General features: G+C 40.1%; 1 protein-coding gene across 50 annotated transcripts in view; it reads left to right on the forward strand.

Moving 5' to 3' along the window:
* The window catches only part of ANK2 (ankyrin 2), a 559252-nt gene extending 543774 nt beyond the window's left edge, over positions 1 to 15478 (forward strand). For 19 of the 50 annotated variants that reach the window (XM_043545394.1, XM_043545395.1, XM_043545363.1 and 16 more), the window contains 5 exons: positions 1592 to 1886; positions 7121 to 7204; positions 8145 to 8309; positions 8939 to 9121; positions 11051 to 12951. In XM_043545394.1, the coding sequence (XP_043401329.1) occupies positions 1592 to 1886; positions 7121 to 7204; positions 8145 to 8309; positions 8939 to 9121; positions 11051 to 11164 (841 nt within the window). In that variant the 3' untranslated portion in view covers positions 11165 to 12951. Of the gene's footprint in view, positions 1 to 1591; positions 1887 to 6519; positions 6613 to 7120; positions 7205 to 8144; positions 8310 to 8938; positions 9122 to 11050; positions 12952 to 13308 lie in introns of those variants that run through there. The other 31 variants (XM_043545350.1, XM_043545349.1, XM_043545351.1 and 28 more) reach the window with 3 other exon arrangements.
* Positions 15479 to 16178: the final 700 nt, after the last annotated feature.

Here is a 16178-nt window from a genome sequence, read left to right on the forward strand (position 1 = left end):
TGATGTTAAAACTGATAGTAATAATTTCCTTAATGGAAAGAATCAGTGACAGAGGGGTGACATTGGTTATTTGCACATTGTATCTTTTACTTTCAGACAGGAATTTTAATTCAGAACGCTAACCGCTCTTCCACAATCTTTATTCGCTAAACTCAGAACTATATATGAGTAACAAGAACTGTATGTGAAAGGTATATTTCAAATAGTTAAAGAGAAAAAGATGTTTCAGGACTACTTAAAGTAAAAATACACTTTAAAATTATAGGCCCAGAGGGAGTGCACAGCACGGGTTGGTAGTGTGTAAAGGTAGCTTTGACTCACCTTTATACTCCTTTGATCTTGGTCTGGCTCTGTGCTAGGAGGGCTGCTCTAACTGATGCTGAGAAGGACAAAAAAAAAAAAAAGGACTTGGATTTGCTTAGAGATAGTAGACTGGAAACATTTGCAGAAGACAAAATGCTCAAGTACAAATACTTACAGTATACAAAATGTCAGTAAGATCTTACATTTTCTGTACATATGGAGTATGAAGTATAGATTTGTTGAAGTTATTTTGGTGCTGCTTAAGATGATTTTAAATATTGTGTTCAGTGCCAGTCGTCATATTTTGGAGAGGATAGTGTTGAGATTGAATAGATGTAGCAATGGCCATGGAGAAATTATTCCAGCCTTTGATGCATGAATTTGGAAGAAAGATTGACCAGACTTGACCTAAATAGAGTATGAAAAAAAATAAGAGAGCCGGGGTAGAGGAATCATATAATGGTACAAATGGTACTGAAAGGGAAAAAAAATACTTTGAATTAACCACACTCATCTGTAAGTTATATTGGGACAGTATTTTGTTAAAGTATAGCCATTTGGAGCCAAATTGTGTAACCTTTACCAATACTCATAAATGTTTACTCATACAAATAGTCCCATTGACTTCACTTGGACTGTTCATATGTAACTACTCACAATGGTGAGTAGGGAGCTTAAACTCTGGGACTTGATTTGTAATTTTTCATAATCTTATTTTTCCAAACCCACAAATGATTAAGTTTTAAGGAGAAAACTCACAAATTAAAGTAGTCTGTGGGTGTTTGCTCCAGAACATCTTAGTAGCAAAGGGTTGGATTCTGCTCTGACCTTTTCTCCCCTGTGTAACTTAACTGACACTGATGGAGTTGCTCTTGATTTATACGGATGCAAATGAGGAGAGTCAACCCCAAAGTAACATTCTAGAAAATAAAGTGCCTGATCCTGCTTTCCAAGCAGTGTAAATCAGGAGTGAGTCCCATAGATGTGTGTGGAGTAAAACTGGGGGGAATGGGAGGAGACTCAGACTTGAACTGTTTCTATAATGTTTCATGATAAATATTCACTAGATGATAAGCAGAACTAAACCTCTGAAGTCACCATTATTCCCAAGTATACGACAGCACAATTTGCATATATGTAGGTTTCAGTTTTATTGTTAACTCTTTTTAGTTCTTTTGTTTTAAATGGTTTATACTAGCAACTAAACAACAGCAGAGAAATTAGTTCACGGAGCATGTAACCTCATAAAATGCTTTGCAGTTAGCTCCCTTGAATCTGTAATCCACAGTGTCACAACTCCAGGAACAGAAGAATCCATAGCACCAAAGGCTGAAAAAGCAGCAGGCTTTGCAAAGGAAAAATCTAAAGGCTCCACCACAGGACCTGAAGAGCACGAGAGGCCATATCTTCAGACGCCATCATCCAGTGAGCGAGGTGACTCTCCCATTGCACAAGAACTTGAAGACCTCCAGCTCTCCCAAGAAGAACTTTCCCCAAGGAGAACTAGTCTGGTTATAGTGGAGTCAACTGATGAACAGCCAACAAAGTTTGAAAGACATTATGATGATGAATCTTTTGAAAAGGTAAATACCAACCTCCGCCCCCCACATCATAAAATATTTGTTAGAGAAGAGCAAAATTCCTTTGTCTGGAGTCTTTGGGTTATTTTATGTTTGTTTTATTTTGTCTTAAGCAGATGCTGACAAAATCAGCTCTCATGGGTATCTTTCAGCATGATGTGACAAATTTAGCGCAGATGTAAGCATCAACAACTTGCATTGATGACAATGGGAGCTGTGCCCACTTACATCAGAATTCAGTATGATCTTTAGAATGAGACGCATTGTCTGAGTGCAGGCCTGTAAGATAGGAACTCCTGTGTTCTAACTCCAGCTCTGTGGTGACTCCCTCTGTAGCTTTTGGAAAGTCACTTAATTGTTTTGACTCAGTTTCCCCATGAGTTACATGATCCTTTCACATGGTTGTTACAAGGATTAAGTATTAATTTATACGGAGATTTTGAAGATGAGAAGCACTGATCTGATTATGCAATGCTTATTCTTGTTCAGCACTTATGCAAGTGGTCCCACTAAAGTCAATCGGACTGCTCATTTGAGTGAGAACTGCTCTATCTCAATAAGGGTTGCAGAAATAGGCCCTGCACGGGGGGAGCTGAAAAAGAGAAGACAGTAATGAAATCCAAAGGAAAGTGTCACTGACAGTGTCAAAAGCAGTAAAGAGGTGAAAGGGCCGTAGTGACTCTGAAATTTGACCAAGAAAAGGTTGTTAGGTGATTAGACAAAGGAAACACAGTGGATCTAATTTACCTAGATTTTAGTAAGGTGTTTGATACCGTGCCACATGGGGAATTATTAGTTAAATTGGAAAAGATGGGGATCAATAGGAAAAATGAAAGGTGGATAAGGAATTGGTTAAAGGGGAATTGGTTAAATTGGTACAACGGGTCCTACTGAAAGGTGAACTGTCAGGCTGGAGGGAGGTTACCAGTGGAGTTCCTCAAGGATCGGTTTTGGGACCAATTTATTTAATCTTTTTATTACTGACCTTGGCACAAAAAGTGGGAGTGTGTTAATAAAGTTTGTGGATGATACAAAGCTGGGAGGTATTGCCAATTTAGAGAAGGACAGGGATACCCTACAGGAGAATCTGGATGACCTTGTAAACTGGAGTAATAGTAATAGGATGACATTTAATAGTGAGAAGTGTAAGGTCATGCATTTAGGGATTAATAACAAGAATTTTAGTTATAAGCTAGGGACGCATCAATTAGAAGTAACGGAGGAGGAAAAGGACCTTGGAGTATTGGTTGATCATAGGATGACTATGAGCCGCCAATGTAATATGGCTGTGAAAAAAGCTAATGCGGTCTTGAGATGCATCAGGAGAGGTATTTCCAGTAGGGATAAGGAGGTTTTAGTACTGTTATACAAGGCACTGGTGAGACCTCACCTGGAATACTGTGTGCAGTTCTGGTCTCCCATGTTTAAGAAGGATGAATTCAAACTGGAACAGGTACGGAGAAGGGCTACTAGGATGATCCGAGGAATGGAAAACTTGCCTTATGAAAGGAGACTCAGGGAGCTTGGCTTGTTTAGCCTAACTAAAAGAAGGTTGAGGGGAGATATGATTGCACTCTATAAATATATCAGAGGGATAAATACCGGAGAGGAAGAGGAATTATTTAAGCTCAGTACCAATGTGGACACAAGAACAAATGGATATAAACTGGCCACTAGGAAATTTAGACTAGAAATTAGACGAAGGTTTTTAACCATCAGAGGAGTGAAGTTTTGGAATAGCCTTCCAAGGGAAGCAGTGGGGGCAAAAGATCTATCTGGCCTTAAGATTAAACTCGATAAGTTTATGGAGGAGATGGTATGATGGGATAACATGGTTTTGGTAATTAAATATTTATGGTAAATAGGCCCAATGGCCTGTGATGGGCTATTAGATGGGGTGAGATCCGAGTTACCCAGGAAAGAATTTTCTGTAGTATCTGGCTGATGAATCTTGCCCGTATGCTCAGGGTTTAGCTGATTGTCATATTTGGGGTCGGGAAGGAATTTTCCTCCAGGGCAGATTGGAAGAGGGCCTGGAGGTTTTTCGCCTTCCTCTGTAGCATGGGGCACGGGTCACTTGCTGGAGGATTCTCTGCTCCTTGAAGTCTTTAAACTACAATTTGAGGACTTCAATAGCACAGATATAGGTGTGAGGGTTTTTTTTGTAGGAGAGGTGAGTGAAATTCTGTGGCCTGCGTTGTGCAGGAGGTCAGACTAGATGATCATAATGGTCCCTTCTGACCTAAATATCTATGAATCTATGAGAGTGGAGACGAGGCCATGGAGGGCAGATGAGAGTAGGTTTAGGATGGGTTGGAGAGAATCTCAGGGCAGTGATGGTAGGTGATGTGTTCAGTAAGGTTAGAGGTATGGGGGAGAAGTGAAGATTGGTGGGAGTCTGAGAGGCAGATGGCTCATTGGTGTGTTTTTGTTCATTTGTTAAGATAGGGAGCGCCCCCCCACCCCCAACATGTGTTGCCAGGAGCATGAGGAAGAATGAGAGTGAGACAGGTTGAGGGACATGGTAAGGGTGGGAGGAGAGCTGTCAGTAGGGTCTGGAGGCATTGAGACTAGAGGGTTAGGGGAGAACAGGTGAGAAAGCCATCAAAGTCAGAGGAGAAGGAGAAAAGAATGATAATGGGGCAGAGGACAGATCTCATCGGTAAAGTTGAAGGAGGGAAATACAGCTCTGGATTTGTTGTCTTAAGCTAATAATGTATTTTGCATTTTCACATCCAGCTAGGGCTGGGAAGTCTCAGACTCAAGATAACAGACATTAAGTAGGGTAGCAGTGAGAGGGCTCAGCATAAAGGAAAGTGGGCCCCACCTCTCGCCTGCCACTATACCGAGAGGAGGAGGAATAGCCTTCCTGGCTCTCCTCAAAGACAATCTTGCACTGGAAAAAAATTAGTGAGTGTTCATAAGATCAGATTTACCAAACCTTTTCTGAATATCCTAAAAAGGTATGAGTCATCAACGATTCAAAGGTTTGGCACTATGCTTATTTGGCTTGGAGTAATACATCCAGCACTACTAAATGCATTACCAATGTGTCAAAAGGCAACCTAAAAGCAAGTTAGAGCACACTTGGATGGGTGTATAGCTAACTTGCAGTGCAGAATTAATTAGTGCAGAATTAATTGCAGTGCAGAATTAATTTGGCGTACCTTGGCCCGAATACAATTTTTTCAGTTTGAAAAAACTGAACACACAGGGCCAGATCAGCTAATATAAATGTGCTTGACGTCAGTTATCTCAGTGGAGCTACACCAGCATCTGGCTCACTGAGCCAAAGTCTGCCCTCGTTTTCAGCTCCTGCAACTGTGTGAACTTCTGGGGTGTTGAGTGGAGGTGTAAGTGATGGCATAGTCTTGCCGACTACACCCCTTCCCCCACTGAAGAAGGTGGAGGAGAAGAAAAGAATGCCAGGCCTGGTAGGTTACACAGTGAGGAAGTCACACGTGGGGGCCACGAGTAAGAGCAATGCTGAACAATGTACGTAAATGGGCGGGAGCGTTTCCAAAGTGAGGGCGTCTTTGGAATTAATAGCACCACACATTTCTGTGGGAATTTTTAGTGAGCATTAAGTTCTGGTGTCATATGTTGTATATCATCTATCAGTTTGATTACCTAGTTGTTCCTGGGTTTATTGCGGATGCCGCTAGATGGAGGGCTGAGCTTGGCATTTCAGTTCCATATCTAATTTTAACTGATCCATGTGTCATAAGAGACATTTCTGACTTCATGAAAAGGCCTTTGTTCTCTTTATGCTTGGTTTATTCAAGATCAAATAAGGATTTTTTAATAAATGGATGTCTTCACCTAGAAATCATTAAAATATTTAACATACTTGCTAAACACTAAAGGAAATTAAAATCTGCTTTCCATCATTCCTATTGTTCTTTAATCTTTTCTTTTTTACCATCATATTAATGGTTTCCATATGCACTGATATAGTTGATGATTGGTAGGACTATGGGAGACTGCAACAATTTCCCAGTAGAACTCCTAGTACACCATGCACTTGTACTCTCTCTTCATTTAGAAGTGCTCTCTTATGCAGGAGAGAAAACTTCAAGACAGGCCACTAAATGTTGTTTTTGACATTCCCAAATCCAGGTGGCAGTGCTAGGAATTAAATAGATGGTTGTTTTCCCCCTAGCTAAATGAGTTAGGCCCAGAATATATATGCCGTGCTGTGCTGTGCAGCTGTCAGAGGATAGGAAACTTATTCTTATAATATTGGTTTTGTAATGTGTCATGCAAAAGAGATCTGTATTCAGCACTGATATGAATGGTACCTAATGTCCTAGATTCAGCAGTTTTATACAGCAACACTGCTGCTGGCTAGGTTATCGCAACCTCCAGTAAAAGCATCTTTTAGAGTAGGTTAAATATGTTCACCTAAGATTTGTCATCCACTCTAACCAAACAGTGAATTTTATTAAGATAAAAGAGAGACGATGAAAGGAAAGTGGTAATATGATGTTCATTGTCCACATATATGTTTCTCAAAAAGGAAATATAGTAGTCAAAAATCTTGAATCAAAACTTTCAGAATAGATTATAACTATGGTGGAAAAGTCATAAATACATCAGTTTGATAAACAGAGCAATGCTTCCATGCTTCTACTAGGAGCTAGCAGAGGAATTAGGTGAGCTAGAGGCCAGCTCAGATGAAGAAGAGATGGTAACTACCAGGGTCATTCGCCGCCGGGTGATTATTCAGGTACTGAGTGTTGAACTACTGCACGTGCCACTGGCAATTATGTCCTGGTTACATCTGTAGAAAACCCTCGTAAGGTCTGCTGCTAAGGCAACCACCTATGAAGTTGCCAAGCTCCTGAATAATGCATGGCCATTAAATAACTTCGATAATGTTATTCTAATACGTTTTAGGGCGGAAGAGAATTACAGTGGGACTGTCAGCTATAGCATATATTGTGGAGATGCCTCAGTAAGGGAACAAGGACTTTGTTTTGCTTTTTTTTCAGTCCCACACATGGCCAGGTGAACTAATATTTATTTGCCTGTTGGTTGTGGTATAACTTTCCTGTGCATGTCTTTAAATATTCATTTGCTGAATGTTTTATGGAGTTTAACAACTCAGCATTGATGCATCTTGACTGCTTTTCCAATTCTTACTTTAACCAACTAATAATTTTTATACTGTTTATTTAAAGCATCCACTTATATTAAGGCATTGCTTAATAAAGTTTTGTTTTCTTGTCATGCAGGCCGATGATATGCCAGAAATACCACCGGAAACGGTGACAGAGGAGCAGTACACAGATGAACATGGCCACATTGTGGTGAAGAAGGTATTGTCAGTCATACGCTCTGGTGCATTCTTACTGTCCTTAGGTAAAATGTTCAAAACTGCCTAAGGTACTTAGGAGCTGAAGTTCTGTTTTCAAAAGTAATTTCAGCTGTGAAGGAACTGGAATGTCTGTTTTGCAGAAAATTCCACTAATTCAAAGTTTGTTGTCATTCCAAAAGCACAGCTATATTTATTTGTTATATCTTTATTTTATGTTTGGGGTTGGTGGGTTTTTTTTTGTAATTTCACTGACAATTTATTGCAATCAGCAATTTTCAGGAATCTTCATTTTCCAACAGAAGAATGTTCTGTTGGAAAATGCTCTATGGAGGAGCATAATGCCAATTCAGTTTCCATGAGACTTAGGCTCCTAAGTATCTAAGATTCTTCAAAATGGGACTTAGGCTCTTAAATCACTTTAAGGTGCTTTTGAAATATTTTACTTGTCTTAGTGGAGAAAGCACCATCGTGTGGTTATTTTTGTACAGCACTTTCCATCACCTAAGGATCATTAATTACTGTGGGCTAGATATTGATACCTTTTATTCACAATGAGTAGCACCAATGGGAGCATGATACTATTCAGTGTCAATATGGATGTCAGAATCTGTCCCCATGAGAACTGGGCAATCAAAATGCTTGAGATGACAGATTTGGGTTTTGCATCTGCTTTATCATTTTTCAGCACTTAGATACTACTGAGATAGGCACTTTAGAAATAGATGATATTAGTGTATGTGCTAATAGCAAAACTGCTATTGAGTTCAATGAGGCCAGGATTTCACCCTTAGCTTATTAATGTTTGCGAAGTGCTTTGAGATCCTTGAATGGGAAGGTACTACACATAGTATAGAAGTTTAAGGTCTGTTTTTTATTGTTAAGAGAGTTCTCTACCTAAGTGTTGAAGTGAACCAAAGACAGAAGTAAGTTTATCCCCTTAGGTCACCAGAAAGATTATCAGGCGATATATTTCACCAGATGGCACAGAAAAAGAGGAAGTCCTAATGCACGGAGCACCACAAGAACCTGTTATGATTGAAGAAGGAGATGGGTATTCCAAAGTCGTAAAGCGGGTTGTGCTGAAAAGTGACATTGAGCAGTCTGAGGTGATACTTTCTAAGATTTCTTTTCATGGAAGGAAGAGAGCTAGAAGAACAGTTCTCTTATCCCTCCCCCCGCAACTTATTCTGTGTTACCACAGTCTATGACTGAAAGTGCTTGATTAGGTGTTTATCTTGGCTTTCGGTGTACTGTTTTTAAAAAAAAGTACTTTAAAGGGCATCAGTAAAAACCAAAGGCAGACTTTCAATCTTGTGATACAAATGAAGATTACATTTTTCTGGCTTGAGCCCCAAAATGAATTCAATAAAGCAACTTTTTATAGGTGGAGCTTCTGTAAAATAATCTCTTATCAATCCATGCTCTATGTTTTGTTTTTAAATAAAGTAAATGCAGCGCTTTCCTGGAGAAGGAATTCTTGTTTTTATCCATAGTCCAAACACACTGTGGGTAGTGACAAATACATTTCCATTCCCCTGCAATCCTTGATTTCTAACAAAGATGTCTGTCAAAGACCTATTCAATTCACCTATGAATTATATTGATTTTCAGTCTCCTTTTATGAATGCCCTGAGCGATCTATCTAAGTAGAAAGTGATTAAATAAGAGTATGTAGATTGTGTTAAGGATTTCCCTAGGCTGAAATGATGATCTGCAATCCATATCTTCTTACCAGGTGACATTCTCTGAACCCAGTGTTCTGACGGGTGCCTCAGAATTTCAGGCTGAACCAGTGGAAGGCCGGAAGGTCAGTAAAGTTGTAAAGACCACAGTGGTACAAGGAGAGAGAATGGAGAAGCACCTGGGTGATGCCAGTTTAGCCACTGATCTTCCATCAGCCAAAGAGGACTTCGAAGAGGTAAAATGCCTTCATTCGGAATTCACAGAAAGAAATTTAAATCTGGCACTGTGGCAGAGCATATACGGACAAAATCTACCCCCACTGCAGTCAACAAACTAACACCTAGCAGTATCAAGCCCCCACTGTTAAGGAATTTGCTGCTAAATGCTTGAAAATAGCTACGAACCGCTAGGGATAGCTAGTGGGCTATAGTTACCGTTTCCTAATGAGCTGTAGCTAACCATGGATATCAAGCTATACCTGCCTACCACCACCAGTTGCTACAGCTAGGTAAGTATAGCTGTCGATATCCATCTACAGCAGGGGTGAGCAAACTTTTTGGCCCAAAGGCCACATCTGGATGCGGAAATTGTATGCAGGGCCATGAATGTAGGGCTGGGGGGCAGAAGGGAGCGCAGGGTGTGGGAGGGGGTTCGGGGTGCCAGCGGTGCGAAGGCAGGCTCCCCTGCCTGCCCTGGCCCTGCGCTGCTCCCAGAAGGGGACAGCACCACAGCCCGGGTTCCCCGTTCCCATGCAATGGCAGCTGTGGGGGAGCGGTGCCTCCAGGCAAGAGCAGTACACACAGCCCTTTGCCGACCCGCGGCAGGCAGGAAGCCTGCCTTAGCCCTGTGGGCTGGATTGAAAGCCCTGACAGGTCATAGTTTGCCCTCCCCTGATCTACAGCTAGGTAACTCTATGGATAGCATCCTAAGCTACAGGTAGATATGGTTCCTTGCTGATAGCTCCCAGTTACTATGCATATTGATGAATAGCAAGAGACAGCTACCAACCGCTACAGTGTAGGGTACAAATAGGTATCTGTAGCTAGCTTCTACCTATAGCTACAGCTATGGAGAGTTATCCATAGTCACATGTGGCTATTCCTAGGGATAGGTCATTGTTTATAGGTACAGGAAACACTAGCTCTGGCTAGTTAGGAATGAAGAGTGCTAGACAGCCACATCACTATAGCAATCCATACCTACCAAAAAAAAAAAAAAAAATTAAAAATGGAAAGCTGGTGTCTTCCACCAAAATCCAGTACAACCACAGAAGTGATCCTATTAAAAAGAAAAAAAGAACTAGGGAACAAATTAATATGTTGAAAGCCCTTGGGGAAATTAGAAAAACAGGAAAATTCCATGCAGCCATTAAGAAAATTGTTTCCCGTATGGTTGTCTCCTAATATTCTATAAGGCCAAGGGTGGGATCCACACAGAGACGTAGGCTCTGTAATGCTGAGCATCACAGAGCCTAGGCCCCAGTTCATTGGACAAGGAGAGTTATGCACCTTCAACTGCAATCCACAAAGCCAGCACATGAGGCAGGAAGCTGCCCATCAGTGTGTCCTAAGCCCTGCCCCCTCTTGTGGGGATGGGTGCTTCACTCCAGGCTGCAAAGCAGTGGCACTCTCTGCAGGGCCTGAAATAAAATGAGGGCATACTACCTCCCTTATAACCAGCCACAGTATGGGCGACCCCTAGTGCAAGTTCCCCCTTTTCCTGAAGGGGGAGTTTAACAGTGATCTCCCTGCATTAGGTGAGTGTTTTAGAGTGATGCTACAACTAATGAGTAAGTCTTTCACTGGCCTACTTAATTATTCTGTTCTTTATTCAGAGTGGAACAACTGTAGGAGGAGAAATGGTGGGAGTCCCCCGCCCCAGAATATTCCTTAGCCTTGTAGTTAGGACTCTCACCTGAAAGTCAACCAATACCATTTCAAAGTTAAAAAGGAAATACTCTGCCATACATCTGCAATGATTAACTAGAGAGATTTTTAAGGGCACAAAGGGCCCCTCACTCCCACTCAAAGTCAACAGGCATGTGGCAGTTCAATGCTTGTCATGCCTTGCCTCTGATACCCCTTACAAAAACAACCTAATGCAGAAGTATTAAAGTGTGCAGTACAATTAATTACCTAAGGTTGTGTTATGTGTTTCACTTTAGGCTTTGAGTTTTACAGGTAACCAAATGAAAGTCCAACTCCCCACTTTAGTAGAGAAAGAGATCATGAAAGAGGATGGATCAGTTATTAAAAGGTTTGAGTTGGCATGGCAGTGAACTTTTAACAAACTAACACTGAAAAAAGTGGATGGGAGATTAAAATGTCTTGAGCAAGACCCTTGGCTGGCAGTGTCTAAAGCAAGGGTAGTCAATAGTCCAAATCCAGACACTTTTGAACAGACCCCTGGCCTAAAGTAGACCTGACATACTAAATGATGTAAGCTAATATACGGAGTACAGTGAAGAAAAAAAATAATCAGGCATTGGAAAGCTCCCCTCTAAGACAATGTATAGCTGATTTTACAGGAGATGAGGAATAATGGGTTATAATTAGTCATTTTGAAATTAATTTACACAGCAGCTGAAAACTCAGATTCCATATTCCTTCCTTTTTAACCATTTAGTTTGATGAGTATTTTCAAACATTTGAGTGTGTGTGCGCAAGAATGAGCTGGTTTCTGAGCATGATTAGAGTTGCTACTCTACTATGTAAATCAGGTGCAGAGATGAGCTGTTCAGAAGTATTTGGAATCCAAACCTGGATCTGATTTTTTAACTGAGGGGTTATAGTACCTGGTTCTGAATTTCCAGCTAGATGTCATCTCTAGGAAGTATCATATGGAGGTTTTTACTGCATAAGGCAGTCTTTGTATATACACCAGTCTCCTTGTGACTATTTTTTGGAATAGGTTAATATTGTGACTGATATTCCCATAAAAGAAATAGAATCTTCAGTTCTAGAAAATAATCCTATTATATATTTTTGAAAAGTATATTGAGAGCAAAATGTGTTTTTAAAAGCATTTTATACAGCATATTCAAAATTTTAGAGAACAGTCATAATGAATTGTCTTGCTTTGTGACACTTCCCCTATCCCCTAAGAGACATTATGCCCACTGTTACATCCAGAGGTCCAATTTCACTAGATGCTTACTGATGCTAGCAGTGAATTTGGCTCCACCTGGGGTTTAACAAAAAGGTTTGGAGTTATTTAAAATTACACAGAACATGTGTATGAGAGGGAGCAAGTAGGTTGACTGGGCTTAGAGGAATAGACGATAGTAGTAACGGGACTGGTCCAAACAAGTGACACTAAGTCTGAAATATTTACCAGGTAACCACAAAAGCAGATGGATACTGAAGAGAGGGTGTGGGGAGGGAAGGAGAACCACAAGACCATGAACTTCAAATGCCAGCTTAATAAGTCTGACAGGCTCGTTTAGGCTGATTTACTTTTACTGTAAATTTCTCTCTCCTCTTTGCAAAGCACACTGTCTCTGCTTCTGTTAAGAGTGGCCACGTAATATTTCCAAAGTATGAATGCAGTTTATGCATAAAGTGTCTCCCAAATGTTTGCTTACTTTTGAATGGGTGGGGACATCAGTGAACATGATTTATAGCCTAGGGCAAATCACTGTCCTTTTGGAGACTGCTGATAAATACACATATATCTCACAAGCAGCTAACTTGGCTAGAAGATGCCAGCATTGAGAGCTAAGTTTATTTGTTCTGTTTGAGAAGGAAAATGAATTTAAGGCCAGAGGGACTCCCAGGTCTACAACAACGCCCGCTCGCTGAGCCCAACAACTGAGATTGTAAAATACCATTATAATGTTTTATAATCTTTTTGTAGCAGGTCATTCATTTAGTAGTGAGTGCCTGTCTGAAGTAGTCAGTGAAAGATGGAACAGTTGTAAGAAGGATAAACAAAACTTATAGTGGGCTTAACTTCAGCATACAGAGCTAAGTAGGAGAGTCCTGCATGGATTTCAAAAGCTGTTGCATGTTGGTGCATAAGAGTATATATTTTTCCAGGCATTTGTTATAAAACTGCATGATGTAATCCTTGTGAAAAAAAATCCAACAACTGTTTTGAGCTGTTTTTTCACAACTATACAAGATTAAATTTAAAAAGCAATCTGGTTTTGGTTTCTCAACTATTTAAGTTTCCAGTCACTGTTTGTTTAGAACATCTGAGCTCAGTATTTGGGGTCGTCAGCTACAGTTCTTTACCGTCTTGCTGCCTTAAAATTCCACCAGTCCTACTCAAAAGCAGAATGCCTTTTACAGAAATTCCATGCTATGTAATAATTAATTCTGCAGGAAAGGGGGAATTTTAGCACTTCAGGAGGAGTTTCTAATGCTTTTGGGGGGGAGGGGGGCAGAAATGCCACATTCATTTACTTACTCTCGTCTTTAGGACAACAATGAATAAATCCAGCTCACAGAAGAGGACCGTGGTGAAGGACCAGTATGGAAAACATGTTCTTATAGAACAGCTGGAGAATAGACCAGAAGCACAGGATGACCTCCAGCATGACCTCCAGCAACTTCTTAGACATTTCTGCAAAGAGAACCAGAAGCAAGAGGCCAAATGAGAAGCTGCCACATCTCACTACCCCCACCACCTATCCAATATGCAGCATTCACTCTCGTCGATATAGACTTCATAATTTACGTAATCTCTGGAAGTCACTGACATTTCTTCTTCAAGCACCTACAATGAATTCAATTTTCCTTTCTTTTCTTTTTGTACCTGTAAGCTAATTTGTGACCAAAGATAGCATCCTTCGTTCAGGATGGTTTATCCACTAATTCATCACCTTTGTGCTGTACTGGGAACTTGTGAACTTTGCCACGTTGCTGTTCCTTTGCTTCTGCACTAGCTCCAATTTCATCCACAGGCCTCTTCAAGTGACTATGTACATGCATCATAAAAAAAGGCTATTAACATGTAAACTGTACATAGCTAAAGTGCTTGGACTTAAAGACCTCAAAAAACCCCACTGCCCATTAGGACTACTTTTAGCATCGTGGATTACAAGGTCTATTTGAAACTGCTGAACAGCAAGTAACAACAAATATTGCTAACACAATCGACTAAAGATACTCTGGGGAGGAAGCACTGCAGACCTTCTGCATCGATAGGACTTCCAGTTTAGTGAGCTCTTAGGAAAAGACTCTAAAAGTCAGACTGATTACAGCTGACTGTGGCTATCAATACTTCTAAGATTCTTGGACAGCCACTTAAAGAAGGAAAAAATACCCAATTAGGTAATCAACTTGCTAGCAGCTATATCTATGGCTAATTTGCATATGGTATTAGAATCTTTTAGATCTGGACATGTGGCAGGGTGTATTAAACAGCTACAACAACAATAGTTTCCTGTTTTCATCACTGCTTTAGCAAACCACATTGTCTTACTGGTGGTACTTCCTGCTGGCCACTGCACTGTAGATAATTCTGGAGAAAAGACTTACCCACTATACAAAAGAAAAAAAGCTTAGACTAATGCACCACATTTTATCAAAATTGCCTCTTATCTGATACATGCATGTGGCATTTAAAAATCAAATCTTCTTGTAATCATGTCAGAGACTTGTTAACCCTCTTAGCACTGAGCGAGCAATTTTTATCTTCCAATTAACTTTTCTTTTTTTCAAAAAAGTCACTGACTAGGGCATAAAAATGCTTGAAACATTAAATTTTGTTATTTGATTTATATTTCTAAACTAACCAGCTGAGATTAACAGCAACCCTGCACTTTTATTTTGAAAGAAGGGAATATAAAAATCCGAAATATTGTGTGCCCTATACTTTATTCTACTAGTGGTTGGATTGCTGTAGCATTTTAACATATATAATATATATACACACACGCACACATAAATGTACATTTTGAATCTGTTATTTGATAAAGAAAAAGTATATTCAGAGAAGATGAAAATGAGTCAAGTCCTCCTCGGATTGATATTTTTCCAAACGTATCTGACCTTTTACTCTTGTAGAAAAATGACTCACTCAGTGCTCAGAACGTCCAAAAAAAAAAAAAAAAAACACCCCACCCATCAAACAATGGTACTTCCTCATTAGAGAGAAAACATCTTGGGAGATTTGGCTTCCTGCAAGCAAAGCAACCCAGGGCACCGTGCTAATGGTTTTTTGGCAGTCAGATGGGAAACAAGCATTGCTGGCAGCCAAAATAAAAGAAACCCATGATGCAACATTTCAAGACACACCATGGCTTTCTAATTGTCAAGGACAGCACTGGATGACATTCAGGAACAGGGCTGTAAAGAAATGCATTTCTGTTGTGTTATTTGCGGTGCAGATGATGTTCAGTGTAACAACATAATGGTTATTCACCTTTTGGTTTTTTGCTGTGTTATCAAAGAACTTGAATACTGTGAGAAGAAGTGATTTTTAAGTTGATGAATCAGCATCTTGTTCCCATGGTGATAACACTAATTGAATATATCTATGAGGGCATGTATTAGTTAAATAAACCTACAGCACTAACAATACATAGCTGCAATGTGTACAATGGCTGATTTAATTAAATAAAATGTACAAGTGTTAAATGTAGCAATAATGGCTTGGGTTTTTTTACTACTGATTTGACATTCTCTATCTTGATTTTCTGGTTTGACCACCACAAAAGTCACATGAGGATTATTTTTCCCCTTTTAAGTTCATTTATTTTATAAAACTGTATGGTTTCAGCCCTTAGTGGTGAGCCTGTTACCATAATATGCAATGCAATTATCACTATTTCCTAAAATAAGTACAGGAAATGATGGTAAATGTTGGCTTTAAGAGTGACCATTTTACTGTATTAACTTCACTGAGCATCTGAGGGCACAATTTGCCCTTAAACTGTGCAACATTTATCTTTAATATGTACAGATGTGGGCCAAAGTATGCCCTTGAGTCCCATTGACATTACATATGGAATTGTAGAAAGTATTGGCCCAAGTGACTTACCCTTAAAAGATTCTGTCCCATCTTATTCCCCTGCCAGCCATTGAAAATATGGGGTGTGGCTGAGTTGGTGCAGAATTTGGCCCATAACAACATGGACACAGAGTCCAAGTCTGCTAAGGACTATGTCTGGAGTAATTGTATTGACGTTAGACCAGTGTAACAGACCAGACCCGGGCCTGAAACTTCAGCCCTCACGCCTGACTGATGCCATAGAGAATTAGTTTGCATAAAGAATGCAGGACTGGCCAATGCAGCTCAGGTAATTACAGTGCTAACTACTTGGTTAAACACACAATTTTCTGATG

This window comes from Chelonia mydas, chromosome 4 (genome assembly GCF_015237465.2).
Source record: "Chelonia mydas isolate rCheMyd1 chromosome 4, rCheMyd1.pri.v2, whole genome shotgun sequence".
Taxonomy (NCBI): Eukaryota; Metazoa; Chordata; order Testudines; family Cheloniidae; genus Chelonia; species Chelonia mydas.